Source organism: Carettochelys insculpta, chromosome 2 (genome assembly GCF_033958435.1).
Source record: "Carettochelys insculpta isolate YL-2023 chromosome 2, ASM3395843v1, whole genome shotgun sequence".
Taxonomy (NCBI): Eukaryota; Metazoa; Chordata; order Testudines; family Carettochelyidae; genus Carettochelys; species Carettochelys insculpta.
The window spans coordinates 227,527,137-227,551,257 of NC_134138.1; the positions used below are offsets into that span (position 1 = coordinate 227,527,137).

The 24,121-nt window shown below is 38.2% G+C and overlaps 1 protein-coding gene across 5 annotated transcripts in view; it reads right to left on the reverse strand.

Annotated features, from left to right (window-relative positions):
- The window catches only part of PHF14 (PHD finger protein 14), a 286,072-nt gene that overhangs the window by 92,959 nt on the left and 168,992 nt on the right, over positions 1 to 24,121 (reverse strand). The window contains exon 17 of one of the 5 annotated variants that reach the window (XM_074984684.1): positions 12,417 to 13,667. The exons of the other annotated variants lie outside the window; for them this stretch is intronic. Coding sequence (XP_074840785.1) covers positions 13,655 to 13,667 — 13 coding nt within the window. The 3' untranslated portion in view covers positions 12,417 to 13,654. Of the gene's footprint in view, positions 1 to 12,416; positions 13,668 to 24,121 lie in introns of those variants that run through there. 5 annotated transcript variants of the gene reach the window in all.

Sequence of the window (24,121 nt, forward strand, 5' to 3'; positions counted from 1 at the left end):
TTTCAAGATCTTTTTCTAGTAATGCTGTTTTGCACTACTGCTTACTTCTGTACGGACACTCTGGGCTCTAACAAGAGATTTGACTTCTTAAGGAATGCAAGACAGGGCCCATAAACTATTTTGTGTGTTATAAATCATCATGAAAACAGTACCCAGCATACCATTTGCTATGTTTTATCTCTGACTATGAGAGAAGGGCATTTAAGGGTTTGTCTCCACAACATGGTGGATTGACGCTGCAGAGACTGATCCACCAGTGGTCAATTTATTGCATCTGCTCAGATGTGATAAATCGACCTGTCAGCTCTTCCATTGACTCCGATACTCCATCGGGACGAGAAAAGTATGCAGAGTCGACAGAACAACAGCCACTGACCTTACCACAAGACAGACAACATGGTAAGTAGGCTCAATACGCTGATTACAGCTACACTGTTTACATAGCTGCAATTGCATAACTAAGATCAATAGGAGGCATAGTACAGATTAATTATAAGAGCCTGGACTCTTGAATCCTCTTCCTGGCTTTGCAAATGACCTGTGTGATCTTTGGTAAATCAGTTAATCTCCTTGCACTTCAGTTTCTGCATCTGAAAAGAGCTGTTATATTCCTAATCTATTTCACAGAAATGTATTGCATTTTACTTTAGAAACTCTTACAGTTCTGAGATGTGCCTACACAAAGGTATTCTAATTGAACTCCTCCTTTCTGTTAAACATTTAGAGATCTTCCAGTAAGTAAGTCATATTTTATCACACAAATTCAATAAATTAATTTCCAAAGGACCCTACTAGATTCTAAAATCTACACCAAACTTGAGACTATGAGCCATTTTGACACAGGATATATAGATTTTTCTGAGCAGACTGCTTAATAATAACACAGGAATACAGGAGAACAGTTGTAAAAGAAATCAATCTTTCCTGTTTAAAATTATGCTTTAAAATCTCTAATTTGGAGGGCAAGAGGACATCTCTTACCTAGATTGCCCAATATTCTGCTTCTACTTTAAACCATTCTACAAATGTCATCCAATAAATCTATGTAAGTTCGTTGACATGATCTTAAATTATGACAGAAAATACAGGTTTCAGGATTCTAAAGCCAAGTTTTGTTCTGTATTCTACTGATTTTTCTTTTCCAATCAGTTTGTCTGTAAGTGTTCTCATATTCTTCTTGCATATTAAAAACTTCTATAAAACAGTTTCTAGAGACTAATTTAAATATATGTGCAAAACTGGTGAGAGTATGTGGATGACAAAATCACCCTCATATATCACACATCCTTCAGATATCAAAGTATCTAGTGATGCATACATACAAAGTCATAAAAAAACATGTGTCGGTCATGTCCATTCAACGTTGGTGTGTGTGTGCTTGCCACAAGCACCAGTGCCAGAAAATTATCCCTCAGAACTATCTACAGGGGACCAGCTCCAGTGCCCTCAGAATGGTGTGCACATGCTGTGCTATATATGGACGTACCCGCCTCCTACTCCCAGCTCCAAGTTCCTTCTTGCCAGAAACTCCCACAGAAGGGAAGGAGTGTGGGATGCTAAATGGACAGGAGCAACACGTCTAGAAGAACACCAGTTATGGAAATAGGTAACAGTCTTTTCTTTGTGTGCTTGCTCCTGTCCATTCAGTTTAGGTGACTCTAAGCAATATCTGTGGAGATGGGTAGGAGGTTAAGAACATGCTGAAAGCAGCACAGCTCTGCTGAACCCGGTGACATCTCTGGCCTGCTGCATGATGAAATGTGAACATATGTACTGAAGGCAATACCACATTCTTCCTCACTCATTCATTCTTATAGGGCTTATAGTAGAAGACTGGAAGGAAGATATCCTGACACATGTGGAAGGCAGAAAAAACAATGGGCAGGAAGGCCGGGTGAGGCCTGAGCTGTACCTTAACCTTGGAAAAGGTTACATACAGGGGTTCCAACATCAGAGCACTACGTTTGGATACCCTCCTGGCTGATATAATTGTCACTAAAAAGGCCACCTTAGAGGAAAGGAGTGAAAGGGAGCAGGAGGTCAGTGCCTTGGAGGGAAGCCCTGTCAGCTAATAAAGGACCAAGTTAAGGTCTAATTACAGAAGAGGAGCTGTGGCCTCTGGGAAGAGCCTCTCAAGAATCTAGTCATTATATGCTAGGAAAACACCGATTGACCTTGAATCCCCATTCCAAGGCTTCTGACACCAGTTCTATAAAACGTCAACCAAAAGGGTATGCCTAACATGACATTCTCCAGCACGGTTCACCATTTCAGGGTTTGGAGGATCTGTGCTGGAACAGTAATCACTCAGTCCAGGGAATGTATGGTGGGTGATTACAGCGAAGCCAGCCACAGCTGCTGGGAAAAGGGGAGGCAACCCTGAGTCTGGTGAGGTGCACCACATATGTGCATGCTGCCATGTGACCCAGGATGTGGAGGCAAACCCTGACTGCGGTCAGCAGTATGGTAGAGACCTGTGCTATGAGGGTCACACCAGATACTTGTACCTGCCCTGAGAAAGCAATGCTTAGGCCATGGTCAAGACCAGCACTGCACTGATGAATTTAACCCTCTGTACCGGTTCTTAATGTTGACTTTTTGTCATTCACCAGGAGGCCCAGATGCTGGCACATACTTAGCTGGAAGGTGATGTCCCCCCAGCTCTTGGCTTCAATGCTGCCCTGAAGAACCAGTCATCAGAAAAGGGATAGGCCTGAATCCCTTGGTGTCTCAGGCTAGCTACTACCACTGACATACGCTTTGTGAACACCCTTTGGGCCATACCCAGCCCAAAGGGAAGTATGGAAAACTGATAATGGTTCAGATAATGGATCCAGGATGGGAATGACTGAAGCCAGGCAGACCATGAAAAACCTGATCCTGACTATGCAGTGATTCATATCTCACAGGTCCAGGGTGGAACAAAGGACCCTTACAGCTTTTGTGATTAACAAATAATAGGAGTAGAAGCTCTGGTTTCTGTAATGGGGTGGTACCTCCTTCACCATTTCCATACAGAAGAACCTACCTCCTGTTCCAGAAGGTTCTAGACACAGAGCTCCCTGAAAAGGGATGGAGAGGACAGGTGGCAAAGGCGGATGGAGGATAGCTGGACGGTACAGCCATGCTGTGCCACACCCAGGGCCCAGCAGTCCATTTTGATAGTACTCCTGGCTAGCAAGAAGGAGCAAAGGTGGGAGGAAAACAAATGGGGAGGATCCAGTGGTTCAAAAGTTGTCACTCCCCCAAGGCATACCCTCATAAGGGACATTTGCTAGGGGACTTTGCATGGCTGGAGGAGATTTAAGAGGCAGTTTCAGACTGGTGGCTTGGCCTCCTCCAGAAGAGCTTAAACTTCCCTAGACCTGGGTCCTGTTGGGGGTCAGACCCCTCAGGCTGGAATGGGTCAGGTTTTCATTTTTCCTTTCCAGCCTGGGGATATACAACACCAAGGTCTTCAAGAAGGTTCAGGAGACTTTTAAGCCCATGAAATTTTGTATCCATGTGTTCCACAAATATGCAGCCCCATTAAATAGAAGGTTTTGTATGGCTTGATGGGCTTCTGAAGACAATCCTGAGAAGAGTAACCATGCTTCCCTATGACTGGAAATGGCAGGCATCATGGATGGCACAGCCCATAGCACAGCCTTGCTCACTGGGACCCCTCTCCTCATTGGTGAACACTCAGGATTCCCTCCTAGGTGCTTCCATAAATCTGAGGTCAAATTTAGACATTGCCTGCCATGCATTTAAATCACAACTGACAATGAGGGCCTGATGGTTCACCACCCGCAGTTGAAAACTCACTGAGAAATAAAGGTTATGAGCAAACAGATGTGTGTTTTGAGTCTTCTTTGGCGTGGGGGTGGGCTGGCCCCATCTCTCTTGGTGGTTCACCGCTTCTACCACCAGCAAGTTGGGTGCTGAGCGAGCATCCAAAAATCATGACCCTTTGTATGGATGAAATATTTTCGCTTGGACCTTTTTGAAACTGGGGGAAGCAGAGGAGTTTGTCACAGAGCCTGGGTGATCTTGGCAACTCTGTCATGCAATGGCAGGGCCACCATAGCTGGAATGACCTGATGTAGCATTCAATCAGGGTTTCTGAGGCTTCCTACATTTCCTCAGCTTGGAGGTCCAGGTTCATGGTCCGGTGGAGGGGGTGTTTCAAAGGCCTCATCCAGAGATGAGGATGAGTAGGCTTGGGCTGACTATCCATCCTCTCTGGCCACTGGAAGGGGTAGTAGTCAACCTAACACTCTGACGCCAGTGGGTGGAGGCTGCGGGGACGGAGGGTGCTTCTAATGCTCCAGCTACTAAGCAGGTAGGCTGGGACTGTACAGGGAAGTCCCAGGGAGTCAGTGGGAGCCAACGAGCAGGCAAAGGTGCTTGGGGCCCTGGAGAAGGCTGCAAAGCTGACTGTGGTATGAGCTAGTGAACTATGGAGTACAGTGCCAATAACCGTGCTAGGAGAACAGAGAAGTATGCAAATGCAGTGCTGGCAGAGTGGATGCTGCCAGATGCCCTTGATTCTCTGGCATCAGGAGCTGTCAGACAATGCTGACCTAGGTCAGCAGTTGGTGGACCGAGGATGGTTTTGAGACTTGCAACTGGGCAACAACATAGGGAGCAGTGCTGGACATGCAAGGATCTATCCTTTGAGTGATGACCTGCAACTGGGGAGAGACTAGCTCCAGTGCTCCTCCATAGGTTTACATCCAGTCTCCAGCAATGCTTGGACTGAAGTGTCTAGCCCTGGTCTCTCCCTCAACAAATGTGCAGGGTTACATGGGGCTCTTCTGTCCATGTGAGTGGGAGAGTGAGAGAGCTGAGCACTCTGCAACTGAGGGACAAACAATGGCTTTTCCAAGGCTGGATGGTTGCTGGCATCATGAGCACCAGCATGAAGATAAGGTCCTGGCCCACCTGAATCGCCCCTTATGTGGAGGGGACCTAGATACTCAGAGTGGGTGACAGGGAACAAGGAGGGCCTTGTTAGGTACACGGTCTCTCCGCTGCTCCCTTGTGTGCCTAGTCTTCTCTTTATGATGGGTAGGGAACTTATCCTTGCCCATTTTCTTGGTCCTCTTGGCCAGGACCACTGAGATACCAACTGCTGGCCTCGTAGTGTCAGGAGAGTGCTCCACACTGAAGCACTCATACTCAGAACTGAGTCCAAGTGCTGGTGTTGGGGAGCAAGGGCAGACTTCCAAGAGCACGGCTTATAGCCAGATGACCGTGTCTTTTATCATCCAGGAATGAAAGGATCTACAGATCCAACACTTCTCAGAGATGTGTTTTTCTCTGAGACAACGAAGACAGTCAGCATGCAGATTGCTAACTGGCATGGGCCTGCGACAGACACAATGTGCTTTAAAGTCAGGGGAGTTCAGTATGCCCAGTCCCCAAGTGGGTCTAACAACTCTTTACAACTATTAACAACAGAAGGGAAAACTATTTACAACTGAATAAGGAAAACTTAATACTGAAGACTACAGCTCAAGCTGGAGCAAGCAGTTCCAAGCACCATCATTGGCAGTAAGAAGGAATTGAGAGAGGAGGGGCCTGGAGGTGACCTATATACTGTGGCATGTGTAGGATACTCCAGGAGGTGCTGGAACCTGTTCCCTACAAATACTGCTGAAGGAAAATCTTCTGGCACTGGTGTATTTGGCAAGCACACATACCTATATTGAAGGGATCTGAGCAAGCACTCAAAGAACCACCACAAAATAGCAAAACATTGTTTTCAAATTATTTGTATAAAATATATTCTTGTACAGAGGAACCTAAATTTAATCCTTTAAAGTGTGCATGTAAAAGTAGCTCCCTTGGGGGTCAGGGGTCAGTTTGGAAGTTTAGTAAAATGGTAAATGTACTGCACAGATAGGTAAATGGAAATTTAATTGTTTAATAAAAGATGATCTAGGCACAAAACTGATGAGAGGCTCAGTATCATTTCCATTCATTCCAATGGAATGTGGCCATTGACTTCTACAGTAGCACAACTAGACTCTACTCGAGTTCATATGGTGAGATAATAGGACACAAAATACACTTCTGTACACTATACCTAATATCTGCTAATTAGAATATTTTACTGGTGGACAATCTGCCTGGAAGCACAGCTTTGTGATAGATTTTTGCTGATGAAACTTCAAATTCTTGGAGAATAAGGGAAAGCTCTGTAAAGAAAGCAGTTCCTCCTTGATTCGTTATAGTCTTAAACTGGCACCAGCACTGGAAAAAGCCTGATCAGTTATCACATGTCTATCCATCAGGTTACGAAAGTAACAGGTAAAATGAATATGGTCTTCAATATGAATCATCTACTATGGTCTAGGGTCCTAGTCAAATGTGGAGATGGAAAAGGCACTGTCAAATCCAGACACAGAATTTACACTATAAGGTTACTTTAAAGTTAAATGAATTTGTTGGTTGTGAAAGATGTCAATAGATTCAGAATTTCGTGGTAGCCAACATTAATACAGGCAGCGTAGATACAAATAGTGCACACATCCCTACACTACTTGGAGATATGGGGATCAAATATGATCTTGTGTGAACTCTTCTACAGGAGAATATGTAGTTATGTCCTTGGCTTCTCTGCCAGAATTATAAATAAGCTGACTATACTGGCCACTTTCTATGCAGGTTTAGTAATATATATTCTCTGTAATTTAGACTAGTGTACCCAATTTATGGCCTAGTAGAGCATTTCATAAGGATCGCTCAACTTTCTTCTATACAATATACCAGTATCTGACTCAGTAGTGTTTTATCTTTACATCATTTTAGTTTACACTAGTTGTAAACAGACAACACTGTTCACAGAAAAAACCTTATCTAAACACTTACAAAGCAGACTGAACTTAAAATATAAAATCATTTCAGGTGACTTTAAATCTTACTGAAATATATAGACTAATTGGGTCACACAAGCTTGTGCTTATGTTTATGTGGCCCTCCTCTGTAATAAAGTTGAAAACTATTGGTTTAGACCATTTGTCGATCTGTAATATAGAATTCCTTTTGTAACTATATCCTGTATTTTTCAAAGAATACCAAAGAAATCCAACTGGACTTGTATCAGATGAAAGGCCCCCTACTATTTTACCAATTCTAAGAGTTATTCAGTGCTTCTCCCAAAAGAACCTTTGATAATAAAAATAAGCAATCGTGTTACAAAAGAAATTTAATCATAAAAATTATCCCATTCGTCACACATTCAGTTTTACAAATTTACCTCAGATATTAACCAAATGCATCAAGGGTCAGGGTTATCCAAAATGCGCATTGAAATTTTCACCCCCCCTCCCCACTATTTATTATCAGTGATGCTGATGTTGTACCCAGAACTCAGAAGCTCCTGATGTTAAACTAGTGTTAGCTGATATAGTGCTACCTACTATTGAAAATGTGTTTAACAAGAATCAATCATGTTACATAACAAAATCAGAAAGTTTTTTGTTCCATTCCAAAAAGAAGGCAGACAATTAATTTTCCATTTTTACATGGAGAAATTAAGGTGGTAAAACTGAGGTGTGCAAAAATAGCACAATCACTCTCAGTGGAGCGGGCCAACACTGAGAAGCAGCCTTCCCTTTTCCCCAGTTCAACACTTCACCCACCTCTTACCTCCACCCTTATTTAGGGCTTAGAGCACAGCATATTTGCTCCTCATGAGGAAGGCAAAAAAAAAATTTTGTAGTAGTTAGATTAGTAAATTAACTAATAAAGGAAACTAACAACTGAAGGAAAATATTGTTCATGTGTAATAAATATAGAATGGAGGTCAAGAATCTCCTCACAGCAAGAAGTTGATTAGACAGTTCCATACCTGAAACATGTCTGCTTTGTTTTCCATTAAAGTGATCTCCATCTGCTCATGCCCTTGAAATTTTTAGCAGTATAGCCTGCTGTGTTTAGGCTTACCATAACTCTATTTTTCCTGTTCATAATTAACTAATTATGCTCTAATCAATAGTGTAGATACTGATTTTACAATGTAAATCAGATAAATGAGATAATTACTGCCAGGTCAATCTCATTTTATTTACAAACCTAAGTAGGCACATCCAATTTCATTACATCGCATCTACCTGGACAGGAGGGAATCTTATCAGCTGGCCTGCAGAAGTCTTAGAGTGAGCAGTGGGAAAAAGACCAGTACAAAGGAACGGTGGATACAACACATACCTACTACAAGCGTATTTTTAAGTCACCACCATTAATATCACATACATTTATAAAGAGATGACTCAAGCAGAGTGAAAAAACCTATTTTATATTCACAAGTCAGCAGCACCCATCTACAGCTGTAAAAGTAATTACCTAAAAGTCCCTGAAACACCGCATTAATAAGTTAAATCTTTAAATTCAACTTCACATATATGCTTCAGAGACTACAGAAAATCTCTCAATCAAACACACAAACCGTTGCACATTGTCTACAATGCCATGCAAAAAGTTAGTGTTAAAAATTCAATTAACTTTAATATATACATCTATTTACTATATATTTTAGTGGGTGTGTCTGCTCTCGTGTTTGATGAAGAAATCCTCCAAAATGGTAACAGCAAGGACCATTAAATTTTACATACAGCTTCCTGTTATCATAACTTAACACAACATAAAGGTTTGGTTGTGCAAGAAAATGGGACGTGCCCAGAACGGGACTCCTTCTCATAAAATCAAAGAGAAAAGAGACAGAATTGCCAACTCAAGTACAGTCCTCAAAATTGACATAACAGAGTGAATGATGAAAGAAACTGAACTAAGATGAGCCAGAAAAATAGGATGAAGCTTGAATAGGATTGTTTCTCAATAAACGTTACAGAAAACAATAAAACATGGAGAAATTTGGAGTAACACTCTATTTTAGCACAGCTAAACCAATGCTTATGGTTTGAAAACATGAAAATGTTCTTGGAAACCAAACAGACTTTGTTAGCCCTTTTGTTAAAACATAGTAAATGATAAGGGTTTATAGGGATGAATAAAAATACATTTGATGGAATTAATTTTTAAAAATGTACTAAAATAAATAACAATTTTAACAATCACTTTTTAATTAATCCAAAATAAAAATTAACTTCATAAAAATAACACAGTTCTTGAAAAACCACAATCATTTTAATAAGGCATGTATATTATCCTTTTATTTTCAAAAAATACGTGAATTAAGTACCCAAGCAGTGCTGGTAAATCTCACAGTATACCTATACCTACGGGAAAATCTATATGTATGGGAGTCAGATCTACAACATTACATGATCATGAGACAAATAATTTGGTTTAGAAGAGGTCTATCATACAATCATTCCTCAGGCAAAATTCCAGTCCAGAATTTTACGAACAACAAACTATCAAATAAATGACAAACCTGAGCTGTATCAGTTCAGAACTACAACAATACTGTTATTCCAACACCAGGCATTTATTTAATTGCCAAAGTATGCTGTCTTGGTTCCTTGTTTCCTGTTCAAGTATTTGTAATGTTACATACACCATGAAGAACAAACCTCCATCCTCATAAGGCTCTGCCATTTGCTGATACAACATTTATCCTTAAATCCACGCCTGCCGACACCAGACCTCTCCCAAGCCAACACTCAAATGTGAACACATATAAAGACAAAATAAAACAGACAGTTTTTCACTTATCTAAAGCTGAATTTGAACCAAGGATCCAGAGGTGAAATGATAGTATTTTCTATACTACACTACTCAAAAATGTGTGTTCATTTTCCTAACCAGAGAGAGAGAGAGAGAGAGAGAAAAGGGGGGTGGGAATACTTTCATCAAGCAATATTCATCATATCTGCCTATTAGATAACCATCCCCCAGGCAACTACTGAAAAATGTGAAAGTATTTTCAATGCCTGCAAATTCCATAAATATTATACTGCATAATAATCATGCAACCCTACTTCATGGGTTCCAATGAAAGCTACTTTGGTTTTGATGTGATCTGTAAATTTAAAAAAAATGCCCTTCCTTAAATAAATACAAATTATGGATCAAACATTAAACAAAAAGACAGACTATACAACTCCAATTGAAAGTACACATGCCATATCCTTGGGTCTCCTTTGCAATGATCAGGAAGAAATTTCCCCCAGTTAGGCAGCTGGATAATCCCCTGGTTTAGAGAAATCCCTGAATGTGTAAAACTAGCACAGCTACCTTTACATAACCTGCTCCTCTCATTCTACTCTCCGAGTGCAAGAGAAAAGCTCTGGCCAAAGCGCCTTGCAACCTGTATACAGACCTTATCCCTAACCCCAACAGATTTATCACCATGGATTACTGAAGTCTCAGAATGTGAGGGAGTTATTTCAATTTAAGAAGAATTAAAGATATATAACTTTTTGTCCACAAAATAGTTCAAACATATCGCAACCCACTTAATGTATTTTGGTTCTTTTTAAGGTATCTGTCACAATGGTGTTTGAGTGCCATATAACTGTCAATTATTTATACCACAGATGAATACACAGAAAACAACCATGCATATTTCAGTTAATTTCACCTGAAAAAAAGTTGTGATTATATCTATGCATTTTAAAACTAAATATCCAGAGGTAAAGGAAGATCATGTATTGACTCCACATAATTTGAGAAAGTTATATGTTGTATATTTATAATTTAAGACTCCCTAAATGAAATGGGACACAACAATCTCTTATCTGCTTTATGAAACAAATGAACCCCAATAAACTATTAAAAAGGCATTTACAAATTAAATAGTGGAAATACTAGCACAACCCCTGCTTCAGTATATACGCAAATTAACAGCATTGGTCTAGGGCAGAAACGTGTTCACTTTTGTTATGAGAAGGCTGTGGTACACCATAACCTGTGAAACATACTGTGGGTTTCCAAAACAAATTACATAGAGAAATTCTATAAATACATATACACACAAGGGGAATTAAATACACAGATACAATGTTTGCATGGCCCTCTACAAGTATGTGTGCTCCCAAAATATTGTGGAGTATAAACTGTGTAAGATGTACACCTGAATATATGATTTGCTTCTGTATCATTTTTAACATAGATTGAGTAGTTCTATGAAAATAGAGTGCTAGGAAGATACATACAACATATTTTTCTTCTGGAAAACAGGAAAATGTGGCTGCACTTTTGATTGGGTTGTATCCATTAAAATTAGACTCTGGAAATTCTTGTTTGTTACAGACAGACAATCTATGGATAGGCATTGTACTAAATTATGTCTCCCACTCCTAACCTATAACATCAACACTACTCCAAAAGCTTTGGCACTTTAGGATTTAAGATGACTGTAATCAACTGTACTAAACGGCATGGTGGCTGTGAAGTATTATCACTATCCACTAAGGACTAGAAGATAACAACTGAACATTTCAAGATATGAAATCATAAATATTTTACCCAGATTTCCAGAGAGGAAAGACAAATAAAACAACACTACATGGGAGAGATTTATACATATATTTAATACCTTACCAAAATAAAGCCTCTACACTTCATAGCTGACAAAAGTAATTGTACCTTTACCTTGCAATATTTTCATGTTTACTAATCACTAATGAACTTCCTTCATTCCTTGTGAGACTGCAGCATATATTTCAGTTAAGTTCAGTGTTTGCTAGCTATAAAATGATTGTAGTAAATAATGCTTAACAGAACAGTCATTTCGTAAACATGTAACAGAGTATCAATAGTACTGACAATGCTGGGCCAGTGGTGAATGATTCATTTCACAGGGTACTGAAAACAATTTCAAGGCAAGGGAGAAGTCAATGGAAAAAAAATTATAAAATTTGCTTTCTGAGATTATGAAGTTTAAGTAATGAACTACTAAACAAATAAAAATTTAAGACAGAAAAAATTAAAATGAGAAAGTGGCACTCACTGTCTCACATTATGCCTTGAGAAGTACAGAAGATAAAAGAATGTTGTACTAGGAACTGGAGCTGGTAACACATTAGACTAATTATTGACCATATGTCACAGTACATTTGGTTTTCTACTAAGATTATCTTAAAAAAAGTCATTAGTAATTCCTAACCAGACAGTACACAGGGGCCTGCATTGTTGTCCACAATGATTTTTTTTTGTGTTATCATAATGGCTGGATATAATTTTCTCTAGTCAGCTGTGTTTCCGAATTCTGCAAGAGATGCATTTTAACTCTGTCCTCCCTTTCTCAAATGGCGGTCAGACTCAAAAACTGGATTATCCCAAAACACACATTACTTCGCACAGGCTGAGTTTGCATGTGCTTTATGGCTTAAAGAACATTTATAAAATGTTAAAAAGAAAATCTTCCTTGACTCTTTTTTTTCCAAAACAGTACAACTTGTTAGACACATCAAGTTAATTTTATTGAAGATAATATCCAAACATGAGATGTCCTAATAAGATATGACTATTAAATTAGTATACACCAATTTGTATTCTTCTCCTATCACTTAACAAGGCATGTATCTTTTTTATGTTTAATATTTATTTTGAACTAGAAATATACTGTGAGAAATGACAATACCTCCCACCATAGATCAAGAAGTTACAAGATGATACGTTGCAAAGTTACAAGCATGACTACACTTCACAGATTTTTCTTTTCTTTCCCTCAATCAAGTTCAAGATGAAACAATGGAGATGTCTATATACTGCTGCTGTAGATTTAAGAACTTGATCAGTATGGTTTGTAGACCAAAAAATTATGTCTGTATCTATCTGGAGGTACACAGACGTAGATGAAGATCTTTCAGATGGTATACTGTGTGATCAGTTCTTCATTCATTCACCAACTTATATAGCAGTTTCATATTTAAATTTGAAAAACCAAAACATACCTGGACCTGAACACAACAGCAAAAGTAAGCCAAATAAAACAGTGTTCAAATTTTCTTATTGGTCTGAACAATGATACAACAAAGCATGGATATGGAGATATTTCTGTTTACTCGTACATTTGAAAGTGGAAACAATTAGTTCATGCTAATAAACACAAAAGCAATTCTTCTGAAGCAAAGCTATTCAAAATTAGAAAGTGCCAAGTGCCAAATAACACATCTGTTATTGCTACTGTACTGAAACAATCTTTATACATAAACTTCTATTGAATTCCACAACACATTATATATATAGGAATATTCTTATTAAACTGCACATGAGTTGAGCAGCAGAGTGATAGCAAAGCATTCCTTTTTAAAAGAAATTAATACCACCAGACAGGAACACAAAAGTATTTAAGTCCCAGAGGTTTATGCCACTCTTCAATGAATCTAAGTACTGCATATCATTATTTGTCAAAGAAGCACAGGGGAAAAAGACATTACTTAACAGGACAATTCTGACAACATTTATCTGGTATTTTCCAACAATGGACATATCAAATGTTCCTGATTAGTGCAAAATAATGCAGGCAAATTAACCGCCTTGTCGGTCCAAGTAACAAACTAATTAATTACACTCTAGCCAAACCAAACAAGCAAACTCAACTTTTTTTGTCATGATAAACTTCTGAAAAAGAGAAGATAGTTGTTCTCCTATACTTTATGTACTCTAAGAAGAGATTTATCCACATTTTAAAATCACATTTATAAAAGAGGTTTCCAGGATTGCCTCCGAGGATGAGCTGTGGCAGAGTTGTATCTCATGAAGGGTATCTACACAGTAAAGTGATAAGAAAAGAATATTAACATTTAAGATCATACCAGCTTTGCTCTGTGTCTTATGAAACATTTAACACCATATTAGTTTTAAATAATATGTATGGTCAGCCCAAGTAGATAGTTTAAGAGTAATGTCCTACATGTAAGCCTTGTTATTTTCTTAGAGTTCATACTGACTTGGGTTATGCGTAGCTTCCTTTTTGATTCTTTGCTCAGTATAGTTCACAAAGAAGCCATCCAATTGTAAAGAGAAAACTGCATAAGTTTTTGATCATAAAAGCAGTGGCTCAGTTAAAACAGAAAGACATTAACATGAAAGATAGCATTCTCCTCATAGGTGGATATCTAAGCAGTACATGGCACAAGAGCAGATAAGCAGATGCCTACATTACTCGGGTGCATTATTGCCATTATGGGAGGGTGTTTTATTTAAAAAATAAAGAAGTACCAGAAAATAAGCATACTTACTTAATTCTTGCTAAATGTCCACATAAGACAGACCAATTATATTCTTATTTCTTAAAATATAATTTCTTTCTATTCAGTATTTGAGGACTTCAATGCTTTTAGCATCTCTTTTAATAACCGCAAGTAATTAAGTGGAAAGTGAGTAAAAAATGAGACTGCAAAGAAAAATTACTACTTAAAATAGCATAGCAGGAACTCAGCATCACAGAGGTAGCTGAGTTAGTCTGTATCTTTGAGAGCAACAAGAAGTCCTGTGGCATCTTATAGACTAACAGGTATTTTGGAGCATAAGCTTTCATGGGCAACAACCCACTTTAACCCTAATCATGCATCTGACGAAGCGGGTCTTTGCCCACGAAAGCTTATGCTCCAAAATATCTGTTAGTCTATAAGGTGCCACAGGACTTCTTGTTGTTTTTGCAGGAAATGTGTTGCAGTCTTCTAGCACCAATGCTCATGAAACATTTTATTTAGAGGTACATTCCTTTGAAGAACAGGGGAGCAACATGTAAATCCACTTAGCTTTTCCCTTCTCTCTTCATCTTGATGAACTGAGACATAGCACTGGAATGTGTTGCCTAGGGAGGTGGTGGAATCTCCATCCCTGGAGGTTTTTAAATCCCGGCTTGACATAATCATAGCTGGTATGACTTAGTTGGGGTTGATCCTGCTTGGGGCAGGGGGCTGGACTCGATGACCTCTTGAGGTTCCTTCCAGTTCTGTGATTCTATGATTCTACGGTTAGAGCCTTAAACTAGCTGCACTGAACACAATGATTTCACTGTATAATGAATTACATTTTAATAATGAGTCTGCACATCGCATAGTACCAACACAACCAAACCAAGGTGCTAAAGGACTCTGAAGGAGCTAAAGAACTGGTCCAGGAAGCCAATGAAGAAAGTATACTTTAAAAAATTTTGTTTTTAAAATAATCTATGTACATGGTTAAAAAGGCACTGTGTGTATACTTTGGATTAGCAAGGAACCAATTCTGTAGTAATTTCCCCTTATGTTGCATTTTTCACTAATGAACATACGTAACATTAACAAGAAAAAAGCATTCCATTTGAAAACAAGCTCTTTACTGCCTCCTCTAATTTCATATTTACAGTATTTCCAAAATTGGGATATGTCAACATTTTCTTTACATCAAAAAGCCTTCATCTAATTTATTACAGGCTATTTAAAGAAACAATGGCTACTTATACATATAAGTAGCATAAGGAAAAATTGACTAATGTGAATGGGGGAGACAAAACCATGAGCAAACACAGAAATTAGAATTCATGTTATCCGCAAATAACCATTAATTTAAACTTTACTGATTTGTGGAAAGTCTCAAAACATTGCTTCTGTGCCATTATTAAACCTCTTGCCCACGACCTGTTTATGAGAAACAGGGTGAATAAAAATCAATATTAAAAACAGATATTAAACATCAGACTTCTTTATTTAAGTCAGATTTTCATATAAATTAAGTGCAAATTACTTTTAAAATAAACCTATATAAAATTAAAATTTAATTTTGGAAACCTATGTTAAGTCTTAAACTTGTTATAACTTGTAAAATAACTTAAATAAAATGTAAAAATAATACTAAGTATATTTTTGTTATAAGGTTTAAGGAAAATCAGACCACTGGTTTGGTTGATGTAATAGAGTTTGCTGAGTCAGCTCCTGATAGCAGTAGCATCTTCTGCAGGTGCAGAAAGAATATTTTATTCATTTCAGTTTATTCAACTAGTTGAGTTGAACAACTAATTCCTTAAAAGCTAACAAAGCATTCGGGAGTTGAAAAAGCAGAGAATCTTCTTTTTCCTCTTCCAGTCTACAAGCAAACACTACATGTAAAAATATAACATCTACTAGTTCAAAAATCTCAAATGACACCAAAAACTATTAGTTCAGTAAACTAACTTGCCACGTTTATGCTACCCCTCCCTTTTGGAAGAGGTATTTAAATGACACAGATCAGAACTGGTTAATGAGGTGCTGATATGAATATTCAGCACCTCATTAACATAATGGCAGCCAGTCACACTTTGAACGTGCTGCTTTCGAAACACAAACTGGGCACGTAGATGTGGGTGCTTCAAAATAAACCTCAGACTTCGAAATTCTCTTATACCCAAAACAAATTGGGAATAAGGGGATTTCAAAGTGCGGGGTTTATTTCAAAGCACCTGTGTCTACACGGCCAGTTTGTGTTTCGAAAGCAGCACTTTTGAAATGCGATTGTCATTATGCTAATGAGGTTCTGAATATTCACATTAGTGCCTCATTAACCAGTTCCAATTCATGTCATTTCAATACCCACTCTGAAAGGGGGGTAATATAGACACCGCCCCTGTGTTTAATAGATCCGTTAGGGTTTAATGAATAATGTGTTTTGATAAACATCTTTCTTACACATACATAAATACATGGTTTAGCTTTAAGTACAATTTGTGCATGTTTACCTTGCATTTAAATTTAAACGCCACCTAAAAAGGCTGTGGAATCTCCATCACTGGAGATATTTAGGAGCAGGTTAACTAGGTATCTATCGGGGATGGTCCAAATGGTGCTTGGTGCAGCCATGAGGGCAAGGGACTGAACGTGATGACCTCTCGAGGTCCCTTACAGTTCTAATGTTCTATGATTGTTTTATGACTAAATCAACCCTGACGTGGACCGATGACTCTTCCCTTAGCCTTTGCCCCTTCCCTTTCATCTACCCCCAATAGTTATTGATCCAGACAACTAGTCCTTTTCTCTTATTTCTTCACTGGCTTATATCAACTAAATCCTGGTCTTCACCTTCAAAAGGCCCCACTTAACCTAGCCACTCTGTACACTTCCATTCTTAGCTCCTCCTTGTTGAGATTATCAAAAGTGATAGGTTGATTTAGCCACATAACTCATGTTTCCATCTGTGGCTAGAGAACAGAGGACTTGCCAAGCAGGAGAATGTGAAATGAAACATCAGAGAGCTGAATTTTCCAGACTCTCCAGTTAGTAGACGTAGTGGAAGAGTGAGGCTGAAGGTGAAGATTGGGAAGAAGGAGGAGACACACTGTGGGCAGGCAAGTCCACTATACACCTCTATTCCTCTAAAAGAACCTACTGACATCCTTTACTTCCTATGGCAGACAGGAAAAAGCTGAATCCCTGTCTCTCCTTCCTGTCCAGGGAACAAGGTAAAGAAGCCACCGCTCATTACACCCACCCCTGGACATATCAGCTCTCTCTTTCCCATGTCATGTAAAAATGTATTTTTTGTGAAAAATCTCTTCTGAAATTATGTCAAATTGTCTGAAATACAGGAAATCGAACTGACAAATATTTTGAGCGTTCCCGCCCGCCCAGGGAAAGCACCCCAAATCCTTTTTACTAATACTTTTTCTGGTATCACTTACAGATAAGAGAAAGGGTGAGCACAAACTGAGCGAGACGAGAGACAGCGAGTGATGCAGGACTGTGAAATGATAGTGGCAACCTCTTCTTTTGAAAAGGTGTAGGATTTTTGTTAGGATGTTTTCAGGGCTAGTTGGATTCCAATGACACATACACTTTGAAACTTAACTTTTTTCAAGAAAACCTTTAAATGGGCACCCAAAATGAAAGCTGGGTCTGTGCATGAGATCCATATAAGATGCATTCTACTCTGACAAATCTTGAGGACCATTAAAGCCTTAAACTCTCCTTTTGTAAATCCTGACATTCACTTACATATATCTGGAGTTGTGGATGTGACCATAGGGACAGTGAAGGAAACACTAAAAGGCGCTCAAAGTCTTGTGAGTTTGTATGTTTTAAGAACTCATATTTTTCCCCTAATCTAGACAATGTGATGAGTACCCGCAACTCCCAGTTAAGTCTATAGGTGTTGCCAGAGCTCATTCCTTCTAAAAATCAAGAATCTTACTAATGAATTAAAAACAACAGTGGTATGGAATGTGTCTTCTAGACTTACAGTGTTAATGAGATTTTTTATATATAACAATTACAAATATTTCCATAAAGGCTACAGAGTACATATATTGTGATCAGTCTGAAGCAAACAGAAAAAGAAAATGAAACAACAAAAGAAATCAATATTCATGGTGCCAAAAAACACACGTCAAGTAAAGATGGAAAAATGAAATCTCAGCCACCCTTGAGTGGTAATGGGTGGTCACTGTACTCCCACTTTTAATAAATAATTTGACTAAAGAAAACAAATACAACAGTCTATCCATTTATAGGCTTGCATTTTTAACCAGTACTATTGCATTTTAGAATAAATATATATACTGTACTTCCAGAACTGTTTTAAAATTTAAGAAAGAAGTCACAGAACACATAAGAATAAAATAAAATATAGCTATCAAACCATGGAAATGAATTTGTTAAATGTGAGAAGTACAGTTTCCCTTCATTGTGCAGTATCTTTGTGAACAAAAGCTTCTGAGGAGCAGTGGAGAAAAATTCAGTCAATACACTCAATACTCTACATGAAACCCAGATTTCTCTTTTAAGAGACTGCATTTACAGAACTTGTCACAACAAGGTCCTTGATGTTATCGAAGCAATTTTAAGATACTTTAATCACTGGAAAAACTGAGTAACCTGACAAGAGAAATTTGGGCCAGAAAGATTTCAGTCACTTGAAAGAAAGGTTATTGACTGATGCAATTTCATTTGGATGTGACTGAATCCAATTGATTTGGTTTTTGCTATGCATATCTCCTTTCTGCAGCTGTCTCTATCTGATTCAATGTGTAATTCCAGGAAGCGTCTATCCATTTTCTCTGAAAGCAAGATCCTTCCTTCCACCTGCTATTATTTAGAATGAGTACACTATGAGAGCATCTTCAAGATTAATCTTGCTACATTAGCTGAAAAGTATGTTCAGCTGAACACTTGCCTATGAATCTAACCAAATTTGGTGACTGTTGGTGTGTTTATAACATATGGTAGTTAAAAAAAGGACAAGCAGGAGGAGCATCAGCAATATTTCAGTAGTAACTCATTAAGATACCACATTAGGGTCCATATACTATGAGGCCATAAGATAGTATAAAATTAATTCTTAGCCCTCCTTGCACAATATCAAACATTGCATGTGATCATGCATAACCACATCTGACTACTTTGAATAAATTAAAATAAAAACAAAACCACAAAAACTGGAGGTGTAGGGTAGTTGTAGGAAGCAAGTAATCAAATATTTTGTAAACACAAAATAAAATATCTGTGTATGAAACTGAATATGCTATGACAAGCCCTGTTTTTACAGTGGGTTCAAACAATTAAGGTGGTGTTGGCAGAGGCTCAGTAGTTAAGGTTGCATTACAGCAAGATAAAAATCTTGTCACATTTTAGCATTAAATCATGGTCAGGCTTTTATGGCAACACAAGAGAGATATGAGGTTCAAGACATCCCCTGACTCTGCTTTTTACATCACTAGTAGCAGAACTGGAGGAGATAAAGTAAACTTTGTAGCTGTTACTCCCGATTCCCACGTACAGGTAGATGTGAGAAGTCACGGAGTGGAAAGAGTCCTGGTTATGCTCCTCCCAAGTTCCAGACAGCACAGTTAAGGTATCATTCTAGTGAACGTAAACATTGGTGGCTATAAGCCTGTCATCCACCTCTCTTATGGGAGAATAGAGAGGATATGGAGATTAACCACCATCTCACTCCAGATGTCTCTAACTAGCTCTGGATCAATTCCCTCTTTCCAGTGTTTTCCTCAATGACTGAATTTTCTCCAAAATTTGGTACAATAACTTTTTAGAAGACAATAAAATTTTCAATATATTTTTAAATGTATTATCTTTTACAGAGTAAAAAAATAATGTGACATCGCAGATACGTCTGTTAATTTGAACCTAAACACAAAAGCTTCACTCATTTAGAACAACCTAAGTGAACTATGTCAAGAAATGGAAATGGAACTGTTAAGATCAACTACTACTTTCTTTCTTTCTTTCTGAAATATGAAATAACTACTTCTATTACACAGCTGCAATATCCTATATTCTAGCAACTTGGGCTTAACCCTCATCTTATCCCAGCTCTTACTTGTAACAAGAAGTCAAAGAGGGGATAACTGAAGCCTAAGTTGTACTCCCTCTGACTGACCTTCTGTGATCTGTCAGGTCTCCGAGTTTGAGAATGGATTTTCAGATATCACGGGCACAGAGCATTCAGAAACTTGAAATATAAACAAAATTCAGGATGATACTATCCCAGAAACTCATGTCACTTAGTAGGCACACTTTTGTACCAGTTGCAGTTATTTCAAATCTAAATAAATTCCACTGTAATAATCCATTTGCTAGATAACAAAGACATGTCAGATCAAAACCACAATAATGATGATAATGACCATCAGCAGCACAGAAGAGGTCCAATCTCCTAGCCAAATGTGCTGGAATCCATTTCTTTTGAATGCAACTAAGCAAGAATTACATGTCAGCACAGAATCAAATACCTGAAAGCTAGTGTAATAATTTGCACAGAAGTCTTCAACTGTTACAGACAGAATATGACAGGAACATGGCTTTCAAACTTTTTTTTCTCTACCTAATAAGCACAATTTGTATTTTACTTGGGTTTAACTTCACTGATCTTTTTTTCCTCATCCATGGCTGATCTTCTCCAGATACTGTGATAAAAGGGTGACAGAAATGCTATTAAAGGTTGCAAACAACATTGCTGCGCAATATCTGCATCTTGTTAACAACTGAACCCATGACCTTGCAAGGCAATGGGTGCTGGATGCACTGGAACATGTAACTCTTGTTTTGTTGCCCTAATTATATTAAAAACACTTTGCAATTCAGTGATTTGATCAATGTTGTACTAAGTAAGTATGAACTTTAAAAGAAGTCTCTGTCACTGTTTTTCATTCCTACAAGTGTCTTTTAGCAGATTCACGGAATTCTCATATTAGCTCTACTACTTCAGTCTGGGAGCAGTAGCAGCTTGTGCTAAGAGCACAGAAAGCAGATTATTTTGACAGTAGTTTCTGTTGACACTGAATGATAAATTATAGCAACAGAGACCCTAAAGGCCAATTCTAATTGCTGATTTAAATGGGTTATCCATGTAACAAGCTCTATAATCATGCTGGTAATTGGTTACCTGGAATAAATGAACATTTCCATGACTTGCCTGCATGTACAAATTGAAGAGAACAAGGAGCTTCTGCAGACTGAACAAGCTTGCTAGGGGCTACTTGGCTCTTCACATATCCTAGGTGAGAGAGCACAAAGTTCCTGTCTCTATACTGTTATAGTTGCTCTTTTCTTCCGTCTGAAGAAAGAAATTAACTGACCTTCAAGAACCTGACATATGCTAATAGTAATATTACCAGTGAGATTAAAAGTACATCCATAACTCGGAAAATGGCAGGAAATGGTAGCAAAAACAGTTATAATTTGCTAAACTCACAGCAGATGGCTGCAGTATGACTTTGAGTTAAGCAAGATAATTTATTTTAAAATAAGTTACTAAACAATTGTACAGAAGTGCACATTATAAGACTTTATTTAATAAAGGATTCCTAATTAGTATGTTTTTCTGTCACTCTGATATCCTAAATTATCAGTAAAAAACTATTATAAAATACACATCTATGCACCCATATAAAATGTCAAACAAATACAATGTGTTCAGATGAAATCTGCATTAAAAGGAAATACACCAGTAGCTATAAAGATACAAATTAAGCACCCTGAACAGAATTCTTAACATATATCACAAAGTTAGCATAAAAATCTACAATGTATAGGATTTGATCAGGTACCCAATATTTCCTATCTACCTAATTCCAAAGCATAAGAGTATGAAACTTGTGTACATAACGAAAGCACCTTTTCAGGAAGCTTATTTACTTAACAGCTAATTTTTAAATAAGATGCACATATAGACACACAATAATTTTTGTTTTTATGGTTTAAATCCAGCTGATATAAAATTTTAATATTGGACTTAATAGAAAACTTCAAAATATTATTATTCATATTTTATAATTATTTTCACTCATTTTAATCATCACTAGTGATTATCTTTAACGTTACTGTGATATCAGAGAGCAGATTTTTCACTAGAAGACACGCATATTCAAGCTATGTGTAACCATGTGATAAAGTTAATAAGATAAAATGCACCCATAAATTAATCTGAAGCTGTGGAATTTAGCAACTTAAGGTATCCTCCAAAGACACTGACTCTAATATGTGCAATTTTTCTCAATTTCTGCACTGTCTTGGATTTGTAAGCAATGAATTGTCTAGAAAATTAAACACTTTGGAAAGGGGTTCATCTTGAGAAGGGTCCACAGCATATATCTGTGATATTAAGCTTCTTTTTATACATATAGGCTGTGTCTACACTGGTGCAAATCTTCGAAATAGCCATGCTAATGGCCATTTCAAAGGTTACTAATGAGGCACTGAATTGAGTATTCAGCTGAGAGGAATAAGGGGATTTCGAAATGTGCAGGGTCCTTTTGAAAAGGACCCCCATGTAGCCACACCAAGCCACAGCCATTCAAAAGTGGCGTTTTCAAAGTGCCGCGGCCAGAAGCATCCTAATGCTAATGAGGCGCTGAATATTCAGTTCAGCGCCTCATTAGGAATTTTGAAATTTTCCAAGTTTTGGCCAAGTGTGGCCACAGCCATATATGTTAGTGGAGGTAATAAGTACATGAGCAATACTTACACACTGGACAAGAAGAATTAATATGGGGGCACTAGACTTATGGATGGAGTGTCTTAATTTTAAATTTTATGCGTTTTGACATTTCAAAAGAAAACTTCAAAGAAATTTGTGTTTTTTAAAAGCAAAGTTTGAAGGAGCTGTTTCAATCACGGCAAATTGGCTGGTTTTTATTTGCTTTGTTTTGTATTTTGTTTTGTTTCCTTATGAGAAAAGAAGCTGAGGCAAATTAACAACTTTAACGTATTCTGCAGTTATGTATCTGCACTGCATAAGGGGTGTATCTGCGTTGCCACATCAATGCTGGCTCTTACTCAAGTGTTGTCCCAACCACCATCCTGTCCACACACAAAATCTTGACACATCATTTTTGGTGCTTTCAGCCTGGAGGGGCTGTTTGGTCCACAGCTACAGGCTGAAACCCAAGTGAGGCTTTCATCCAGTCCGGTAATCTGTCCACTTCACAATGAGGATACAGGCAAAATCTCTTGAGTGCTCATAGTCTGCCAGTACTTTCCTACAATTCTGCTTGCGTGCCCAGAAGCAGCTCATCTTACCGCTCAGTTAACTATCCAGGAACCCATGGGTATGCCCACATACGTTCTACAGGTTGAACCTCTCTAACCTAGAACTCTCTCATCCGGCAACAACCACAATCCAGCATGATTTTAGTTTGCTGGACAGCCACTTACCATGGGTGTGGCCAAGTGTGCTGTGGTCCCATCAAGTTTGTTTACAGCCACTGGTCCCAGCTCTCAGTGTTCTGTTCTGCTATTTAGCTGTAATTTACCCCTACTTGTCTTCTAGGAGCCCAGTAAACAGTGAAAGTGTTGGTAACTTGACCTCCCATGGTCTGGCAAATTCTGTCATCCAGCAATGATCAGGTCCAAAGATGAGAGGGGTTCATCCTGTAGCAACCCCCATTCGATAGAACAACAGCAGTGAGGGCACAGTAACTCAGCGCTGGTCTATATTACACAGTTAGGTTGACATAAGGCAGCTGATGTCAACCTAAATATTCCAACATGCATGCTACATCCTTGTGCTTGTCAGTCTAATAGTGCCTTACTACATCAACACATCTCCACTTCCATTACAGGCATAGGGCTTACACTGACAGAGTTAGGGCAACACAGTGTCCATAGAGACACCGTGTTACCTACTCAGCTTTTGGTTGTCATTCTTATCAATTTTATGGCTCCAAACTGGGTACCATATATAGTTTCTGATCACCTGAGTTAACAAAGCAGTGAAGACATATCCTAATTATTAACATCTTACAGAA